Source organism: Truncatella angustata (assembly GCF_020726525.1).
Source record: "Truncatella angustata strain MPI-SDFR-AT-0073 chromosome Unknown BKA67scaffold_10, whole genome shotgun sequence".
NCBI lineage: Eukaryota > Fungi > Ascomycota > Sordariomycetes > Amphisphaeriales > Sporocadaceae > Truncatella > Truncatella angustata.
In genome coordinates, this window is record NW_025763390.1 from 1355371 (window position 1) to 1375653 (window position 20283).

General features: G+C 48.9%; 6 protein-coding genes across 6 annotated transcripts; 2 read left to right on the forward strand and 4 right to left on the reverse strand.

The window, feature by feature from the left end:
* Window positions 1-1181: 1181 nt before the first annotated feature.
* Window positions 1182-2067, forward strand: BKA67DRAFT_583453 (uncharacterized protein). The gene has a single exon (XM_046104071.1). It carries the CDS (start codon window positions 1342-1344, stop codon window positions 1744-1746), a length of 405 nt encoding a protein of 134 aa, XP_045952689.1. The 5' UTR covers window positions 1182-1341; the 3' UTR covers window positions 1747-2067.
* A 76-nt stretch (window positions 2068-2143) lies between these two features.
* Window positions 2144-3304, reverse strand: BKA67DRAFT_526423 (fructose-bisphosphate aldolase, class II; the record flags this gene model as incomplete). The annotated part of the gene is made up of 2 exons (XM_046098752.1): window positions 2144-2722; window positions 2783-3304. 2 exons carry the CDS (start codon window positions 3302-3304, stop codon window positions 2144-2146), a joined length of 1101 nt encoding a protein of 366 aa, XP_045952690.1.
* A 2425-nt stretch (window positions 3305-5729) lies between these two features.
* BKA67DRAFT_526422 (uncharacterized protein) lies at window positions 5730-7700 on the reverse strand (the record flags this gene model as incomplete). The annotated part of the gene is made up of 1 exon (XM_046098751.1): window positions 5730-7700. The coding sequence occupies one exon, from the start codon at window positions 7698-7700 to the stop codon at window positions 5730-5732; it is 1971 nt and encodes a 656-aa protein (XP_045952691.1).
* Window positions 7701-8961: 1261 nt separating this feature from the next.
* BKA67DRAFT_541160 (uncharacterized protein) lies at window positions 8962-9978 on the reverse strand (the record flags this gene model as incomplete). Its single annotated transcript, XM_046100881.1, has 1 exon — window positions 8962-9978. One exon carries the CDS (start codon window positions 9976-9978, stop codon window positions 8962-8964), a length of 1017 nt encoding a protein of 338 aa, XP_045952692.1.
* Window positions 9979-13346: 3368 nt separating this feature from the next.
* BKA67DRAFT_95958 (uncharacterized protein) lies at window positions 13347-13858 on the reverse strand. Its single transcript, XM_046109567.1, has 2 exons — window positions 13739-13858; window positions 13347-13684 (listed from the first exon to the last, which is right to left on the reverse strand). Exon 2 carries the CDS (start codon window positions 13665-13667, stop codon window positions 13434-13436), a length of 234 nt encoding a protein of 77 aa, XP_045952693.1. The 5' UTR covers window positions 13668-13684; window positions 13739-13858; the 3' UTR covers window positions 13347-13433.
* Window positions 13859-15873: 2015 nt separating this feature from the next.
* BKA67DRAFT_696072 (uncharacterized protein) lies at window positions 15874-17928 on the forward strand. The gene is made up of 3 exons (XM_046109335.1): window positions 15874-17112; window positions 17169-17282; window positions 17424-17928. The coding sequence occupies exons 1-3, from the start codon at window positions 16033-16035 to the stop codon at window positions 17775-17777; spliced, it is 1548 nt and encodes a 515-aa protein (XP_045952694.1). The 5' UTR covers window positions 15874-16032; the 3' UTR covers window positions 17778-17928.
* Window positions 17929-20283: the final 2355 nt, after the last annotated feature.

Consider the following 20283-nt stretch of genomic DNA (forward strand, 5'->3'; position numbering starts at 1 on the left):
ACCTCACAGTCTAGAGCAAAACCCACCGTGCTGTACGTCTAAGGGGCTCTGTGCCATCACCCAATTGATCATGTATCTCTGTTAGAGTTGATTGAAGGAAACGCTCACGTCGTCTTGTATTCTGCCCCGAACGACCTGCTTCTCGACCCAGGCTTTGCCTCGACCACAAGAAACTTGAAGCCAGTCGAAAAAGAGGCCGCCATGGTTGGCTTTAACTGACATGCATCCGTACTCTTCCATACACCAGCCGAACGATACTTTGATGCCTGTCTTATGAGCTACAAAGTACCAAACCTTCTTCAATCCAACACATTGATGAATCCTTCAGTTCCAACTCTTTTGAAGGTATACGCTTGGGGGACGCGTTTCAGCGTTGAGTATGTCTCGGACTAAACAAATTACAGACCTCATCATTCGGACCCGGGACACCTCTAAACGTACAGAACAAAAACTAAGTCCCCTAACCCGAGTATGAATCCGTCATTTTGCTTTCAAGTATAGTGTCCCTTAAGCGCGTTATCTCCTCTCATCCTCCTCTTCGCTGTCAAACCCTTTTCCCTACGCCTCTAAATCAGAGTCCTAATGCCCACCCCATAGCCTTGCACAATACTCCATAGAAAGTTCCTTCCGCGGTGCCTCTCCTTCCCATTCCATCCCATACATATTGAAAACAAGAAATTGATGTCCCATTTGCTTCTCAGGGAGGGGTGAACCCAGGCCCCGGATCGGCACTTCCTCCACACCATCACCATCATCATCACTGCCATACCTAAGCCTCTCGCCAGTACACGAGCTTATGGCACGCCTCTCCGGGAATGCGCCGGTGCAGGCTTAAGGAATTACATTGATGAGGCTATACGGCGTTTTCTGGGACTTTGGTCGTCGCAGGAGATCATCGTCATTATCACCTGCATCATCATGACTATCGGGCCTGAGGCACGTGGTACAGGAACGGCGTGTGCGGCGGCCATCCCGGCAATAAATCGCTTCTTCCTCGCCCTCCGGGCCGGATGCTCGGGGGCGGCGCGGATAGAACTGGTTCGCCTGGCGGCAGGTGCTGATTCCTTTTCCCGTTCCCTGCCTGGGTCGGCGGGCCAGAGTGCGCTGCGCCTGGATGCTGAGGTCGTGGGGGTGTTTAATGGGATGCATCTATGAGAGAACAACCTTGATGCAACGATGCAATTCTTTTTCTAAGCGTTTTATTTTATTTTATTTATTTTATTACTTTTGTAAGTTCTTTTCATTCATGTTGTTAAATTCTTTTCTCTCATACATTCACGCCTGTCTTTGTATCGCGAGTCTGAACCTGTTTTCCAGTATGTACCGTGCACGGCAGGAATTATGCATATTCATCAGCCTTCAATGTCCAACGTAAGGAGATGTCTCTCGATTAGAAGAACATCGACGTTGTACTCCCCGTTAGAAAGACACGCTATACCGGAAGTATTTCAGGTTCCACAATCCGCTTCGCGACATGGAACCTTCATTTTCGTCCTCTTCATCATCAGCTGTTTGTTCAGTCTCTTAAAGAGCGCAGTGGATCAAGACTTTTCTTGTAAGAGGGGCGGCGGCGACGGTGTTGTGCTGCCGGCTGGTTATGGGCTGTTCTACTGTGGCATGTTCCTCCGCCTGTACCAGCTGATGTGGACGGAGGCTCTGGGGCTGCTGCTTTCACTTGTGCGTTTTAGCGATGGGGTGTCCATATGTTACGGGGGCTTCATCGTGAATACGCCGTTTTGTACTTGAGCCGAGTACTGCATTACTGAAGGGTCGGATTCCGAGATTGGGTGAATCGCGACTTAAATGCATAAGACTCAGAACTCCATCGGCAGCATCTGGACCTGAGGCATATCGTGGCTAGGATTGGGGCGGGGCAGGCCCGAAGTGGGGCGGATTCCAGCGAACGGAAATGTCGAAAAGAAGTCCCGAATTGACTTGGATTTGATCGAGTCATAGAGCAAATTCACGTAGCGCAAGCAATATCAGATGGGTGTCAATTTCTTTGATTCCAATTCATCTCAACTCCTATGAACCTGTGCTAGACTTTTGAGCACATGTAACCCCAGCCGTGGCCCATAGTGGATATTTCACCCGATTCGCAACAACGCCGTCATCATTTCGTTCATTTTGACTTGACAATATTTTAAACAGAGCCAGCCGTGTTGAAGTCCTTAAGGGCCTCGGAGACACGCTTGGTCATGGTCTTCTCACCCTCACGGACCCAGACACGGGGGTCGTAGTACTTCTTGTTGGGCTTGTCCTGGCCATCGGGGTTGCCGACGTGAGTCTTGAGGTAATCGTTCTTGGACACCATGTATTCCCGGATACCGGCGCAGTAAGCGAACTGCATGTCCGTGTCCATGTTGACCTTGACGACACCGTGGCTGATGGCGTCGAGGTACTCCTGCTTGGAAGAGCCAGAGCCACCGTGGAAGACAAAGTAGACGGGCTTCTTCTCATCGGGGCCCTTCTCGCCCTTCTTCTTAAGTTGCTCAGTAACGTACTCCTGGTGCTTGCCCAAGAGCTCGGGGTGCAACTTGACGTTGCCGGGCTTGTAGACACCGTGGACGTTGCCGAAACCAGCGGCAATGGAGAAGTAGGGGGAGATGGCGGAGAGGGTGGAGTAGATGTTCCAGATGTCCTCGGGCTGAGTGTAGAGAGAGTTGTTGTCAACATCCTCGTTGTTGACGCCATCTTCCTCACCACCAGTGATACCAATTTCCTGCAGAGCTCACGTTAGTTTCTGAGCGGGATTTTCGGGGTCTTTTGGATGCAAGCTTACCATCTCGAGCCACTGCTTCATGGGAGCAGCACGCTTGAGGTACTTGGCGGTGGTCTCAATGTTCCACTCGACGGGCTCCTCGGAGAGATCGATCATGTGGGAAGAGAAGAGGGGCTCGTTGTGCTCCTTGAAGTAGGCCTCGTCGGCATCGAGCATGCCATCCAACCAGGGCAGCAGCTTCTTGGCGCAGTGGTCGGTGTGCAGGACGACGGGGATGCCGTATGCGGGAGCAATGGCACGGATGTAGTGAGCGGCAGCGACGGAGCCCTGGATGGAGGCAAACTGGTCCTTGTTGTCAACGCCCTTTCCGGCGAAGAAGGCAGCACCACCTTGGGAGGTCTGCAGGATGATGGGAGACTTGGCATCGCGGGCGGCCTCGAGGGAGGCGACGACTGTGGATGAGGAGGTCACGTTGATGGCGGGGATGGCGAACTTGTGGTCGCGAGCGTAGTTGAAGAGAGCAGTGACATCGTCACCGACGATGACACCGGACTTGCGGGAGAGAACGTCTTGGACACCCATTTTGAGATGATGTGATAGGGCTCTTTTAGTCTTGATTGAATTCGTAGGATCGTGAGCAAAGCAGTTCAGTCGAATCTCAACTGACGAATAGTTTTGTTTCTGTTTGGTAGAGGGGTATCGAGTGTTTGTTGGAATAAAGTAAAACTGCAAGAAGCAAAGGTTGAGATATTAGCTTTTCGTTGGCGGGGTTTTTATTGCAGTCGGCAGCAGGAATCAAAGACCAGAGCCAGAGCCAGAGCCAGAGCCAGAGCAGAGCTTGACGCAAAATGGAGGGGTTTTTCTCCCAAGCTCTCTCGATATCCACGGGTATGTCATAGCCCACTATGCGTCGATAGGACAGGGCTAAGAGACAACAAGAGACGCCGCATCCTCTGGGCAGGGCCGAATCCGGTGGGGTTTCCAGCGTCTTCACGGTCCCTTCGTCAGGCTTCGTATTACGTTGGGTGGATAAGCATTGAATTGCCATGACACGGCCATGGTCTTACCTCGACTGTATTCAGTCTGCTCTCTGCCTCTGAAAATCGGGACGGGGCGGCTCCTGCCTCATTGCTGGCTCCAGGACCCAGAATAAAAGTCGATCCCCAATCACCATCGACGTAATCTGTAGTGCTAAATGCCGCTTTGCCTGGTTCAGATTGAGGGGGTGGGACCTGACTCTTTGTTGTAGAGCCAATTTCTCTCTCAGCTTTGACGCCAAGTCCTACGGTGTGGTATGGTATGGTATGGTATGGTATGGCATGTGTGTGGCCAGCAGGGCAACAGCAATTACATCCCGCGTCGGTCAAACAGATATGCAAGAATACCTAGGTATAGTATACATAAAATCTGCCTCTTGCATACCTTCGTTCGAGAGCTGTCCCGCATGGCTGGCTGGCTGGCTGGCTGGCTCTATGATTGCTCCTCTGCTCTGGCCCTTGCGCGACGAGTGGGATGACATGGCGGGGTAAAATGAGCGAAAAAAAGGAAACACAAAATCAACTACTTACACCGATTGCGGCCTCCAAAGGACTTGTAGTGACAAATTCAGGTTGGTAATCTGTTTGGCAGCAATGAAGCTATTCGGGTTTTCGATCTGTACACTGGCAGAGCAATTGAGATGGCAGTTTGTCGCAAATGGCTGGATAGAAAGGACGACGATAGCAATCAAGGTGGGGTTGGTCTTGTACTTAAATCGTCATCGTGCTTTCAGTTACCGAGAAAGCTTGAGGACTTTCCCCTCGCCCCCTTCCGTGACCCGCCGATATGGTCTTCGGGAAATACCTTTCCAAGGCCAATTGAGCCCTACCAGGTACGGAAACATGCGGAAAGATCAGTCTAGTCAGTCTTCTGCTCGTAGGAGCGGCATGGCTAATCCTGTCAATATGGTCTCTAAACACAACTCTTTTTGGAATTGATACCGTTGTTCTTGCCGAGCTAATAGCGCCCCAGCATAGGTGAATACTACACAATATCTGTGGCTACTTTTTGGCGGTCCGATAGGCACATGTTATTTTGCGTTCGAAACTGCATTGCGCCTTCTCTTGTACAAATGCAAGACTACCTATCCTTCGGGTAACTTGGAGATGTCCTAACGAATCCCGATGGTTTCCTATTGTAACCTCGGACTTGATGCTGGGTGGAGCCTTCACGATATTAGACTTGACATTGTCCGGCACTGGATTCGTGGAAATTCTAAAAGGTTCCGATCATGTTCGGTGTATTGTTGTCTCATTGGACGACATTATATACCAAGGCAGTTTATACTTGGACGACTTGCTGGTTCTGCTCGTCATTGTCCTACCGCCTCCACTTGAATAATTCGCATGTTTAGTTAGGGGCACAAGCAAGTGGTCTTGCTATGCGCTGTATACTCGTATTCGGCAATGCAACGACTATTCCATGTGAACACATCACGCTTCTACTGAACCAAATGCATTTATCCAGCCCATGCTTTCCAAGTATGCTCCGGGAATGCAGCCATAAAGCAAATGCAGGCATCTACAACGCCGGTGTCTGAGTTTTCTGGTTTTTCCTCAACGAAACAATCGTTGATCCCTTACGGCCATGGTTCAAGCAAGCTGTTGCTAATTCGCCGTCCAGCATGCGAATTTTCGACTTTTGGCCTTGGGCCATCCAGTCCAAACTTCTGCCATGAAATCTTATCCTGGGCGTGGTCTGCCTGGGGAATGGAAGCATAATAATGCATATCGCCATCGAACCCCATAGAGTCGTTCCACAAGTTTTTGAAATGTCGCTCAAGCCATCTCCAAGTGATGAGATAACCATGCTCAAATGCCCTCCACCAGTAACCGAAGAGATCGCGAAGTTTGACAAGATACCCACGCTTCTTCTCCCAGCTGTACTCATTTTCAACTCGGGATGCGATGGCCGCGCCTCGTATCCTATCGACCATACCGGCCAGGTTCCGCCTCAGCGCGAACTCATCCTAAGAGTCGGTCGGTTCTGGCTCAGAACGTTCGTCCAGCTCGTAAAACAGAAGATAAACCTCCCGCTGCATTCCTAGGACCTCACTCGTCTTGGCTTCTTTGGCCTTCTCGTCACTGATACGCCACCACTTCTCGACCTGCTTCCTCCGCTTGGTTTTACTGGCACTGGCCGCGGAGGCCATCGGGACAACTGGCGTGCCGTTCGAGTTGTGCACCGTGCCATTGGTAGAGCGCTTGCCAGCAGGGCTGCCCGAACGACTGCCTCTTGCCGACTGAGATATCCTGGACAATGTAGACTTTGCCGACGCAGCTACCGACTTCAAGCTCATGTCCGAGTCGCGCTTCTTTAGGGTGCGAGATGGTGAGCGGCCATTAATGCTCGGCACTGATCTCGGTATACTGTCTGCGGATGGTTGAGGCAGGTCTACAATAGAAGGATTCGGCGAGCCAGAAACTGATGTGGGAGACAAAAGATCTGGCGTCGAGACCGATGGACTTTCCACTTCAGGTCTGTGGATAGCACGGATCTGAGGGGTAACAGCCTGTGACGCAGCAGGGGTCGGTTGTGCCGACTTGGAGAATGCAGTCGATTGCTGGAAAGCGTTGGGTGTCGAGAACGGCAAAGCTACGTTCTGCCGCCGGAATGACTCGTAGTGGCCACTGTGGTGGTTGCCCTTATGTGTCACCGTTGCGAGCAGCTTGTATTTCTTTTGGTTGCGAAGACCACCCATGGGTAATTGCTCGGGGAAAGCCACCTTTGCTGAGTTCTTGGTTGACATACTAGAGTCGTAGATAGAACGCGATAGATGAATGGCCAATACTTTCGGGAAGCTGGTTAAGCGCGTATGCCGTGCGATCTTACGTTTGGGGGCATACCGCGAGTCTGGCAGCACTACATCTTCGGGCGTCCGCTCGGGGTCTGTGTCGATTGCATGCTGCAGCTCTTGGATGCTGTTCCTGGTCACAGTTTTGAAGTCTTCCGACGTGCTTTTAGCCAGGTCGGCTTCGAGGGCTTCCTTCGCATGAATCAGACGACATTTTTCACATTTGAAATCGTCGATGTACTCGGTTTTGAACAGACCATCCAGACAAGCATTCAACGAAGTAGAGCTTCCTTGTTGTGGGACATTCAATGTCAATGTGCAGAAGGTGCTCTCGGTCGGCCTAGGCTTGAAATGGCAGGTCTGGCACTCGACCTGACTTTCGTATTTGCCCTCCATAGGAAAGCCATCTTCGTCGTCGATGTCTAATTCTCCCTCGGCCTGTGTGTGGAGTTTTGGTAATTGCGATTCCGTCTCGTCCGACTCTTCACTCGTATCAACGTCCTTGTTCACATCGAGATTGGCTAATCGTTCGTCTACAGCGGTGGTGTCTATGGGCGCAGGTCCGTCGGTCGGTTTGGTGGACACGCCTTTCCTCCGCGCGTGCTGCCTTGCTCTCTTCCCGGCATGATATTCGTCGCAAAGCCTTTCGGCTACGACTTGTAGAAACTCTTGAGCATCTTGCTGCTGGCGGCTGATGCGTTGCTTGAAGGCAATCTCCAGTACCTTGACGAAGCCGGTGGCCGATATCGTTTTCTTATAAATGGGTCGCTCGTTGAGGGCGTCGAGGATGCTCTTAAGGCCTTGGGTAACGATGGCTGTCTGCAGTCCTTCGAGCTTCCACTTGGGCGCGTCCTTGCGATTCGGATCCGATACCGCTTCTTCGTAGACCCAGGGCTCGTCAATGTGCCTTCGGTGTGTTTCGCGGATCAGGTAGACGCGCAGGTCGGTCAAGCCTGCAAGTGCTTGCAACACCGAGTTGATGAAGCAGTCGTTGGCTGGGTTTTGTAGGCCAACCACGCCCTTCTTCCGCGCCGAGTTGGATTCGCTGTCTATGAAGTATGTCGGGGCGAAGACGTAGACCAGCGTTATGGCCGCCAGAGATGCGCCGGCCGCATATGTAGCGACAGTGAGCGGCTTCTCCGGCATGGTGGCCGCCGGGGGGAGTCGGTCAAGCGGTAAAACTGCTCAGGTGCTGCTATATGTGCAGAGAATGTGTAGCAATGTCGGTAATGAGCGATCAAGATTCTCTAAGTCGGAACCATTGAGTTCATAGCTGCATGTTCATATTCATGTTCATGTTCATGTTCATGTTCCGTTTGGCAAGAGACTTCGGTTGTGGGGAGCACTCTTGAGGTATGGAAATTGGTGACAGGGATAGCCTGACCTTGAAATTGAGCGGATCGTGAATTCGGAAGGTATTCAAACACCGAGCAGTCCGCCCGGCTCATCTGTGTCTGATTCTTGCAAAGACGGGGGCCCAGAGATACCGTCGCAATAGATTGCTCCTGATAAAAATCAAGTGTTGTACGGTTTGTCTACTGCGCGAGCAGGATCGTCCAGCGTAGCAACGTTGGAACTTATCAAGTCGATGAGACAATTAACTTGGTGACCAGCCAGCGCTATTTGACCGCAGAAGGCCGATGGCATTGATAGTTGCCTGGTCTTGGCTTGCGGAGAGATGAGTTACTATGTAGGTTAGATTACTCGAAATCCGATAAAGACATGTTGACACTTCTGTGCCCCAAGCAGGCGGGCCATGACCTTTGCAAGGTTGCATTCGCGATCTCATCCCGATGGAATTCTTCGTGATCACTTGTTACATCGAGCCAAGACGTGCGCTCCTGTACTTTGTACATACAGTTAGTTACCAGGAGGATTTGTAAAATCCCGCCGAAACGGGACCATTGGCTCCAGCGCCAGCGCCTAACTGGGGAAAGTCGTCGGTTGGAACTTTGGCGCTCCGCTGCGCGTTTTCGATACTGACCTGCTTCTTTCGGTAGAAAAGCAGGCTATTGCTGACAATCGTCATGCTAATTACTCCCTGAGGACCATTGGCGTTGTCGATATGAGTTGTCATCTTGCGTATCTTGTCAAATTCACCTCGTGTTTGCTTGTACCTCGGACAAACTGCAGGCAACCCCACGTTTTCCTCGATACTGTATTTTCACCTGGGCGGATGGGGGGCCATGAATCGGGGTTGCGGGGCATTGCGGGGCCAGCCACTGACAGTTGAGTTGCAGCATTGGAGACGCATACTCGGGATTAAGCGTTGAGAAGCCGTCGTTGTGCCAGTATGGCATCCCAGGTTGAAGGATAAAGTCCGAGATTTTTCATACGACTACTTGGGTGATGTCTGATACTAGACTAGGGGAAGAAATTGATGCGCCCTCCCTACAGAGCCAGTAATTTATTCTAGTTCCGCTACTTGTGGATGCGGAACCAACAGCTGAGGCGTTTCAATAAATCGCTGACCTTGAATATCCCACAGCTCGCCCGCAAGAGCTGTGCCCATCAACCACTCCGAGTTCGAGTCCAAGAAATTCTTTCTCGGTGGAATGCGTATTTTGTAAGCCATAAGTCTGATGCGGTCGTCTTCTTCGATCGAGCCGATAGACTCGGACGAGTTGTTGGTTGACGAAATCATGAACTCCCTAACCTCTGCGAGCACCAACGTAATCCTTGATGCTGGGCTGGCGCGCTGGGTGTACACTTCCCGAAATTCGCTCCCGCCGCCGAGGTTGCTCATCGCTCCAGCGAAGATAGCATGTTCCAGGTGAGGTAGATCTGCTAGACACTCCCAGAAATCGGTGTCACATAACGGTCTGTTCAATCCAAGGCGGCGAAGGTTTGGCCATCTGTATAGGATCGACTTTGAGCTCCCGTCTTCGTGACGTACACTAAGGCGTGCGGCATTGCGGGTGCAGACGAATTCTTCTAGCTTGCCAAGTCTCTCGAATCCCTCCAACAACACGGGCCCGACATTGAGGTGGTCATTCCATGGCGGTAAGCTGTCGAATGGCATATCCACAATCAATCGCTTCAGACTCTCACTTGTATACCCGAAAATATCGCGAATCCACATTGCTGTTGGTAGATTATCCATGACCAAGCCGAACGGCGCAAGATACATAGTGTGAATGTTGTGAAATACGGACGGGATATCGAATGGTTTCGGCCGTCGCGACAGCTCCAAGCATAACAAGAAGCGGCGAAGCTTATCGTCTGTGTCAAGCACTATACAGTGCTGTTGTATCTTGCGGACTGCGAACTCGCGAGTTACTCGGTTGACAGTACTAAAGTCCAGCAGGAGCTGTGTCGCATTGTCCGAAGTTGGTATCAACGTTGTCGGGTTCAGAGGAAGGTAGCATGCCATCACATTCAACATGAGCTCCCAAGGTAGTCGGAGAAGCTGGGTTTCTGCCATCATTTCCATCCTGCCGACCGCTTGGCAGGGCAAAACGTCTTGCTTCGTCTTTCAACAATCGTGGGAGATGATGGGCTTGACAGACGATCAGCGGAAACGTGTGGAGATAAAGCCGCACTAACCTGCTATGAACTCAATGCATTTAAGCGAGATCGTTGTACAACCACGGTGGAGATTTATAGTTGGCAGAGAATATAAAAGATAGAACAAGAACCCCGCAGCACTGCTTTGCCAAAGCGACCAGTACAAGAGATAAAAGGCCCCTGATTGCCCTGAAGTACAATATGTCCTTTTCTTATTTTTGTTTTTTAGAATTATCCATAGGGTAGCACTCACGCCGTTAAAAAGGAAGAAGACAGGCGAGGTAATCACCAAAGAAGATGTTATAGGACTTTGCCTCACATTGGTCCATCTTTACAATTTGTAGTATTAAGAGGTGTCCATGGAGTCTTCTGCTACGTTGTCTGGGACCTGACAATTATCCAAACACCGTCAGTGACCAAGATTATATTAAAGTTTGTATGAACATCAATTCGGTTTTAACAAGCAACGGCTTTTGCCCCGTCAAATGTACACGGAAGCACAAAATATCCCACTGAGCGTAGTCATGCAAGGTTGCACGAAGTTCTTTGCTTGCTTGTCTTCTTTTCATAGTCCTGGAGTAGTAGGTTTCATTCTCAGGCTCTGCCGTGTCATGTGTAAAGGCTCATGTCTATGCACGCAATTCGTGACTGATGCGCCACTGCGTGTCGACTATGGTCCTATGACCTCTAAAACTGTTTAGCTATATATTTTCCACCCTAGACTGCTCCATTCATGATATGAACAGATTCAAATCGACATCATCAAAACCCAGCTTTATCTGGCCACCAGAAGACTCGATTCAAATCAATCTAACCACCTCATCTACTCTTTAGCTCTTACATCAGCTTAGTCATGGGTGGCCAAACTTAATCATGCCTTTGCAAATCCCAAGGTGTTACCCCCAGCGGGAATGACATACTTTTTAGCCATAGTGAATATGCGTACGCATATACTGACGAAAAGAGTGAGAAAATAGACGCAAGATATAACTTCCAACGGTGCGAGCGATGCTGGCAAGTTATCTGGAACCAACTGGGGACTGGTCAGGAAACTTGCGGACCTTCGACGATCATGTCGAATTTTCCTCTCTCCTTCCCCAGGTGCCACGGTCAACACTGTTGAGCCCGTTTTGCCCCAGACCATTGCACTGGCGCTTACACTCAAGCACAAACTCAAGGATGGAAGGCATACCCAACATATCCGAATACCGCGAGATTTTGATTGGCCAAAAAGAAAGACAACGCCCATAATACTGGATACGTAGAGCTTGGGACTTCACCTTCCAGTTGTGGTTACAACGAGACTGACAAATCTTCCATTATCTCTTTTATTTATTTGTCACAATAATCATTCTTGGAGACATTGAACTCACATCTGGTGCCCAGCCCGTACATTGCTCACGTATGGTTTTTGTTCCTTCTGACAAATCCTTCACAGCCATATTAGTCTGAGACGTGTTTTCGTGATGGCTGATTCCGCTTATTATGGGCTTTGTTATGGTGTGCCTACATTGTAGGGTTGAGGTAGACAAGACACCAAATAAGGCACCAAGAAATATTTACCAGTAGCGCTTGTGGCATGTCCATGCCAGATCTGGAGTCCATGGTGAACTCATGCTGTCCAATGAAATTCATAAGCGCAATGAAATTTGACAGAGAATTCAAGAGTCTGCATTAGTCAAAAACGTATGCATGAGGTGCTCAGCCTCAACAAATTAGAACAAGCCGCGTTCCCGACGATGGTCATGAAAGCTGCCCATGCATATCATCTACGCAATTGCGCAAAACCATAAAGTGGAGTATTTGCCTTATTTTGCGAAGATTATGTCGTCTGGATGGGAGTTGTTTTTGACTTCAACATTGCTAAGTAATCCAGGTAAATATACACAAAACTCAAAGATTGGAGATATCAAAGTTGAGTAAAATAGCAGCCTGAACCTTAACGACAGGAATGTCAGGAGAGCGATCCAAGCGAGACTCAAGATATTTCGTAATATCGGAATCAGATACCGATTCTATAGCTTCTGGTAATACGGATAGTCGGCGTAAACCGCGTTGAATCGCAACATGCCACCGTGTCGCCGCCAATCCAGCCAAAGCCCAGTGTCAGTAATCCCGAGAATGAGCGCTCGGCCAAGGAGACAGCAGGCCGGGTTGCTAGTCCACTAATAGGAGATGCTAATACAGTTTCGATTCTAGAGCAAGGGCAACCCCCCTTCAGGCAAAGTGGCTCATCGTGTAACGACTTGATTCCTTCTGCCAAACCGCCTCATCATATCTCATCAATAGCATCCTACTGTGACCAAACGCACCGAGAACGCCGAAAGGAATCCTCCAAAGCGTATCCAAGAGAGCCCACGTCTGACTGTATGCAAATGGCAAGTATGCAAGCCCTATCCAAATTTTAGCATATGAGTACAGGCAAAGCAAGGCCCAAAACGTCCGTCAACCTCGTCGGCGATCCAGATACCTCTCGCACCGCGACGTCTACTGGAAGTAACACTAGCTGTGATTCCAACGATTTTCTAGGTTTCGATTAAGATAGTATGCCGCAATAAGAACTGTTGGTTCTAAATTGAGTTTCATGGGCGTATTACCGCCAGGAAATGCAACCATCATAAACATAAGCCGGATTCTGGGCCAGTGCTTTGCCGATGACAAACGTGCAACATTCGCGCAGAACGATTATGACAGGAGTCCAAGACGCTTGCAAGATGCGGATGCATCAGAACACCACTCTTCATCGTCTGATCACATAGGGTTTGCAACGTATTCAAGAGATGCAAGTTGTGTTGTTGTCGGTTCTACACCTGCAAGCCGAGAAAATCACGTACTGGACGTTGCTGGCAGGGGGACACCCACGGCCGCTAGAACCATCGAGGATCCCCTTGACGTTAGCGCGATGTGTAGTTCAGCGAGATGCTTTGGCAGCGGAAAGCTGAAAGCCTTAGTTCGCCAATCAATATTTAGCTCTTCACATAACTCAAAGTCCAGTAATTAGCGGTAAGCCGACAACCGCGCAAAACATGGGCCATCATTACCGTGTGATAAATTTAGTTCATGTATAGATCTTGGGAAGTTAGGCTCATCTTGAGGTTTCCCCAGAACTAATCATATTTTCCCACGTGCCTTTTTAAAATTAGATTTTGGGCAATGTGGCATTTGCGGTGGCAGACCACAAAACAACGAACGACCGATGATCATTGCATTAATAACCGAGGGCTCAAAGGCTCGAAGCGCCGAGTTGCCGAGCTGGGAAAAGCCACTTAAACGCACATTAGACGCGTCGCGTGTCATGATTTTGTCTTTGCTCTTTGTCTGTGCCTGAATGGTATACTGATTACGAATTCTCGCGGATACGGACCGCCATCTTCAGCATCCACGGGAACTTGTCACAAATGTGAGTGCATGCTCTTCAAGCTCCGGTGAATGCTTACGCCATCGTATTGGAGTATCGCCGCGGTGAGCAACGCTTCCCCATTCTGTTTTTGCGTCTGCAACAAGAGCTGCTGGATGTATATATATATCGAGAACGCGCTTGGTCGCATATTCAGGCCAAGTCGTGCCAGCGGCCCGCCAGCACGGTAATAAGTGCAGCAACAACATGGATAGTTATGGCCATAGTAGGTATTCTATTGTCTAGCAGCCACTAGAACATGATCGCTCATGTGTGTTATTTCCGTGGGGACTTCTAGTTCGAGTACTCTCTGCTATTGCTACAACGCCTGCAGTCACTTGCAGTGAATTTCACATCTCGTTTTATGCTTAGAAGTTGCAATTGCGAGCCTATTTACAGGGATAATAGACTTCAATCGGTTGCTACCGTTTGGCCTGCGATGATGAACATTGGCGGAGCAACACGAGCTCGAGATGCTGTACAGGTCCGCTCTAAGCCGAGCTCTGACGAGATTGTCACTATCATACAGTCATAGAACTGGCAAGGATTTCTCAGCCATTTTATAGATTACTCATATATCGTAATCATCAGGCCATCACAGCACTGTATGATACTCGTGATCTCCCCGCAATTCCATGCCTCATGATAGCAACGCATGATTAATATCTTCGGTAGATCCTTCACGTTGCGTTGTTGACAGAGCTATCATCAATAACACAGATTCTTGTCTAGAAGGCAGGTTGCTGTACATTCGGAAAATGTAAACATAGACTGGCGTTATCTTTGCTTCAAAGCCATGGGGTGGACTGTTCGAAAGAACTTCACTGTTGCCAATGTCGAGAAATTCCCACCGAGTATTTATTTTGTTGACTCTCAAATCCAGGAGCGCTGTCAAAACTCCATTGCTATCGTGATAAACCTGCAGCGTTGTCATCATTAACCAGTTTGCAGACGACGATGTCAAGCTGTTGTCTATGACGAACGGGAACTTTTCGGTCATGGCATCTTGAAACTCTCCAGGACGCCATCTGACCGTAATTGTTCACACAGGCCCATGACCATATGCAGAATGGCGGCTGAAAGTATATAACTGATAGCAATGATCGTTCGCTTGAGTTATATAATTCGTAAGCTTTACAATTGGCCTTATGCTTATAGATTTGACGAAGAATACAAATCATCGGGCCTCGTCTATCTGCGATTCGGAAAGATAAAAATATGGCAAGTACTTGATAGTGTAAGCCAGCATGGACTAAAATATCAGATAAATTTTTTTTTACCTCCGCTCGTTCGAATACGAGAGGGCTCGTTGAGAATTTCAGCGGCACGAAACTATGATGAGATGTCGAGATCTCAACCCTACCACTAGATGATGGGTGTTTCAGGTTGTCAGTAACGACGCAAAAGTGGAAATGTTGGATGTGAAGAGAGTCAGCCGGCTAAAATAGGCATGCAGGTCATGCATATGGCACCGAATGACCGCCGGAAATCAGTAAATCGCAAATGGACTCTCCGGGTCCCCCATCAAAGAAGAAATCCTTAAGCTTAATGTAATACGTAGCTCAGGACTCCATTCATCAGGTCTTATTTGCAATTTAGACTGGCACCGCCCCTTTGCTGGCGTGTTGGCCACGGAGTTTCCACAAAACACGCCCCATTCAAACGATTTGGTACGCATCAACCAAGACAGCGATAGCCATATCAAACAAAGATAAGATAAAGAGAGAGTCATTCGCTGTCAACCAAGTCTAGACTATATCTGAACAGCTCAACCCGGATGTTATTCCAAACCCGCCATCGCCTTTCCACCTCAGATGCTCACAAGGCTCATTGTTGGGTCAGTCTTGTTCAGGCACGGAGTGCGGCGGTGGATGCTTCGATAGGAGTCAGCCAGCCATCAGCCTGTCGTATTTGATAGTTCGTGTTGCAATGGCCCTCAGTCTAACCGCATAGGATCCACAACCGGTGCACCCACCAGCGCTACTGAAGCTACCATCTGTTTGGTACTGCACACTTTCTTACGCTTGACTAAAGCGCTCACCTTGTTGCCTGCTTCGACGTGACACATCTACGGGGATCCCTGCCAATGATGAAGACCGCTTGATGTTAATGTACATAGCCTATAGATCCTCCCAGCTCTTGTTGCTTGTGGAACCTGAATTCTTCAACAAAGCCATACCACTACGGAGCAGGGGTTTCTGGAAAGGGGATATCTGGGTAGTGTTCGTCCTAGCGCCGACAGGGGGTCCACATCGAGCCCCCAAAAAGTCAATCGCTCAGGCGCGTGGCGCCCAGACTCTGCCTATATTGGTCAAGCCCTGCAACCTTCCCCTGCAGTAGATCGTGACATTAAATTAATCATAGCGAGTCGATTGCCAGGATGTCCTGGTCCGTCCCGAGAGCCCAGAGAAACATGAGCATTTATTTATATAGCAGAATGCCGCGCGGGTAGTGCATGTGTTCTTCAACGCAAGGCACTCACGTCTTCGTTGTCACTCTTTTGAACCTTATAGGTTCTGTCACTCGTTAATTTTCTCTTTCACAAACTGTTGGGTTCATCTGCCTATTTACATCATGAGGTATTCAACGGCGTCATTATACGCCCTTTGCGGTGCAGCTGTAGTCTCTGCGAAACCGTGCAAGAAGGTCTATGATCCTCTCCCGCTCGAGCACTTCGGAAACTTCACTGTCATCACTTTGGAGGATGCTCAGGCAGGTGTATTGAGGTCGCACAATGGTACCACGTCCAAGGTCTCTGATTATCCTTCTGGAGGGTATCCTACGGGTTCTCCCAGTAGTGCCGTTTATTCTATTAAGCCTGGCTATTGGACTTCTCACCCCGAGGCTGCATCTGGGTACACATCTTCGCCAACGTCGACCGCCGCTGGGTACCCATCTTACCCTTCGTCGCCTGCTTCTGGTCATTCGTCTTCTCCTGCGTCCTCAGCCGGATCTTCGCCTTCTGGTGCGGCATCTTCACCTTCGTATACAAATTCGCACGTTCATCCGGCATCTTCGTCTGGATCTGGGTACTCTTCGCCCTCTTCGACTTCCCTCCCGGGCAATTCTTCCATCCCCGGCCATTCCTCGGGCTCGAGCTTGTCATCAGCTGCTCAATCATCGACCTTGTCCGCAGCCTCTCAATCTTCAACTGGGTCTGCATCTTCCCTGTCGCTGACCTCGGCTTCCCTGAGTGCTTCGCAAACTTTGTCGGTTAACATTCCATCTCTTACATCATCTACTGCGCCGGTGGTGTCTACCTCTGCTGCGGCTACTTGCGAGAAGCGCACTGAGTGGAGAAGCTATTCGGATGACGATAAGCACGCGTTCTCTGCAGCCATCAAGTGCCTGATCGACGCCCCTGCATCTGGCCAATTTTCGCACGCCAAGAACCGCTACGAGGATATCGTTCGTGTTCACCAGATGATGGTCGACACCATTCACGGTAACAACATTTTCCTCTTTTGGCACAGATACTACGTCTGGACTCTGCAGCAGATCATGAAGGATGAGTGTGGTTTCACCGGCGCTTTCCCTTGGTGGGACGAGACTCTGGATGCCGGTAACTTCGCTAGCTCTCCTATCTTCACGCCCGAGTTCTTCGGTTCTATGCCAAAGAGCAAGGGTAACAAAGGTAGTTGCATTACCGATGGCGTAAGTCCCAGCTCTCTGAATTACGTGTGTTCACCTATTGACTCAATAATTAACAGTACTTCGCCGACACGGTTTGCCATATCGGACCTGGCACTGGTTTCACAGACCACTGTCTTTCGCGTGCTGTTGATGAGACTTTGACTGCTCAGGCGAGCAAGGCATTTGTTACCGTAAGTCTACTGGACTGTTATGATTTCCCTTTTGTTATGTTGGCATGGGGATTATTGTATATTCTTTCCCCTAATGGGCATGCCAGCGTACTTTCAAACGACGCTTAGAGAATGGGGAACTAACACGCTTTGTGATACTAGACTTGCAATTCGCGTTCCAACTACCCCGATATGGAGAACTGCGCTGAGCTGGGTCCCCATGCTTATGGTCACAACGGTGTCGGATCCATCATGGCTGATGTTTCCGCATCCCCATCCGACCCTGTCTTCTTCCTCCACCACTTGTTCATCGACCGTAACTTCTGGGTATGGCAAAACAACGAGGATGCTGTTGCCCGTAACACCCAAATCAACGGCTGCATCGACGGCCAGACCCCTTGCACCCCACTTACGCTCGACACCGTTCTCAGCGTTGGGGGCCTCAGACCCGATGTCACTGTCCGTGATGTCATTGATACTACCAACGGCATCATGTGCTACTCCTACTCATACTAAGATCTAGGATCAATTGCGCCCTCTCTTACTGGAAATTGCAGCGCTACTCTGTTTGCATTATGTGAAAAGCTCCCGGATGGAGCGTCCAGGTCACGTGTATAATCTTAGAATCTAATATGTAGTTAATTTAATGATAGTAGCCGTAATTATGATTTGGTGCCGTTCGACGACTATGTCGCCGAGCGCTCTTTGTGGTGGCCAGTGTATATTCTAAACAACTCTAATTTTGTCATGCCGCATGCTATAGTCAAAGTCCAAGAATGCAAGATGGCTCAAGGAGCCCCATTTCTCTCCCAGGACTACGGCCATAATATAATTCGTTCAAGCAAGGTTTTTCCATGGGCAATCACAAAATAGAGTAGAGCCTCTTCGTTGTTTACCTGAGCCATACCGCAAATTCTGAATGGAGGGCTATTGTACCTGAGAGCTTCAACTGGGACTGTAGCTACAGGACAATATGGACCTGGTGTATCAGTTATACTATATACTTGAAAGTGTGCTCATTACAGAGGGCAAAGCATATCTGTGCCAGCTGCGAATGTGCCCAACGGTGAACCTGGAGGTCCTGTAATGAGATTAAGGTCATAGTTCTCAAACACCTTGTTCATCAGATTCACGGTCGACTTCCACGGCTTTGATGACAATTTGGAATTTGTTCCTCGTCGTCAGTGTTCGTGAGTATCTATAATAATACCGCACTGATTAGAGTATGCTATTTGATATCGACAATACAGTCTCACTTAGAATTCAAACGTACGTAGACAGTCTCTCGTTCTAGTACAGCTAGGCTCTAATGTTCATGTTCTCTCATGCCAAACAGATATATGTAAGTCATTACACTTGCGAATGCAAGTTTCTTTCCCATCGTTTTGATTGTTGTACATCCAATCATTGGGAAACAACCAAATCAGCATAAACGACTCTACACTGGGGAAGTTCTTCACCAGCTTCGGGATAGGACCTTTGGGTTTGAACGATCTAATCAACTGCCCACTTTGACTGCATGGCTTCAACGAAGGCAACGCAAAAAGCGGCGCTCGCTGCCGAGAAGAGCCATAGAGTTACCCGCATTTTAAAGTATGAACGCATGGAAAGTATTGGACGCACTCAGACCAGTCGTCTTCCGTGCACACCTCTCGCATATATTTAAACCGTAAAACTAGATGACTCTTTCAGAATCCAGTCTAGAACATACAGCCTATAAATTCTACATATTGTTAATTACCTGGCCCGCATAGAGTAAGATAGATCCTCATCCGGGGACAGCCTGCCATCAAGTTAGTGAACTTCGAACGAATCAGTGCTCCAGGACCTGACTACTATACCAGCTCGGTCTAGTTTGTGATCGCTTATGGAGTATTCAATTACTTGTTCAACCTCAACTCAAGATACCTACCCAACTGAGCTCACTATGTGTTGGCCTATTTTGGAGTATCAAAGCAGAGTCAAGCGCAGCAGTAATTAGAACTTGTGACTAGATTAATGTGTTTATGGCGGGCTCTACCATGATCATATTACGTTACGCACCTCATCGCAAACTATCTTCGCCCTCTTTTGGTGATCGACTTGAGAACAGCAAAATATGCCATTGTAGTTTACGGCTTCTATTTCCGGCAGTTTAACATAAACTTAAAGTTGAGAAATGCTTGCGGCTGCTCTATCGGCGTCACTGTGTCAATCACGATCTCTTGATGGTCAGATCCTACGTCCCTCACTATTTGGCATCAGCTCTTCATCCAGGTGAGGTAGAAAAGATCGTCTTCATATCACGCGTCATTGAAATAAATTCTAGATGGCATTTCTGAAATTATTGTAGCCATTGTTATTATCATTTTGTTATAACAACGAATGTTAAATACTTACCCAGTCTACCGTAATTGATCACGTGAAATGATTCCGGGGCAAACGACGCCATGAGGTCTGCAATCACAAGACGTGGGTTTCTTGCCGCAAAGGTGGATGAAACGTTCTCTCTGTTCGGCTGGACACAGATGGATGCGCCACTCAGCCGCATCTAATTCCGCAAGTACTGTACAAATGAACACGCCACTGATCTAATCCAAACGTTCCATTTGCGTCTACACGGATTTATATCTTATGAGATACTGCATCGTATGAAGGAAGAAGTATCATTATTCAGTGAAGTAAGGAAGTCACTCGTTCTGCTCGGCTATCGCCACTTGGACAACCCCTGATTTGGCCTAGAAACGCACTCCCTAACCTACGAATTCTCACGAAAGTTAGCTTTATTCTCGACACGAAGTTGAAGAATCCCTTTGGGAACTTATGAAGGACAGTAGCTAAATCAAAGTTCCCTCTACTAAGAATTTTCATCATGGAATCATCACCATACTTGGCTGCTTCATGTCAGACCCGCCCGTGCTGTTCACTTTTGAAAGATATACGAGAAATAGTACAAGCGCGCACCACGATCTTGACACGTTCTGGTATCGGCCAACCGCCTGCAGCAAATCTTTCTCGGAGAATCAAGTCTCTTGTTTGGTTA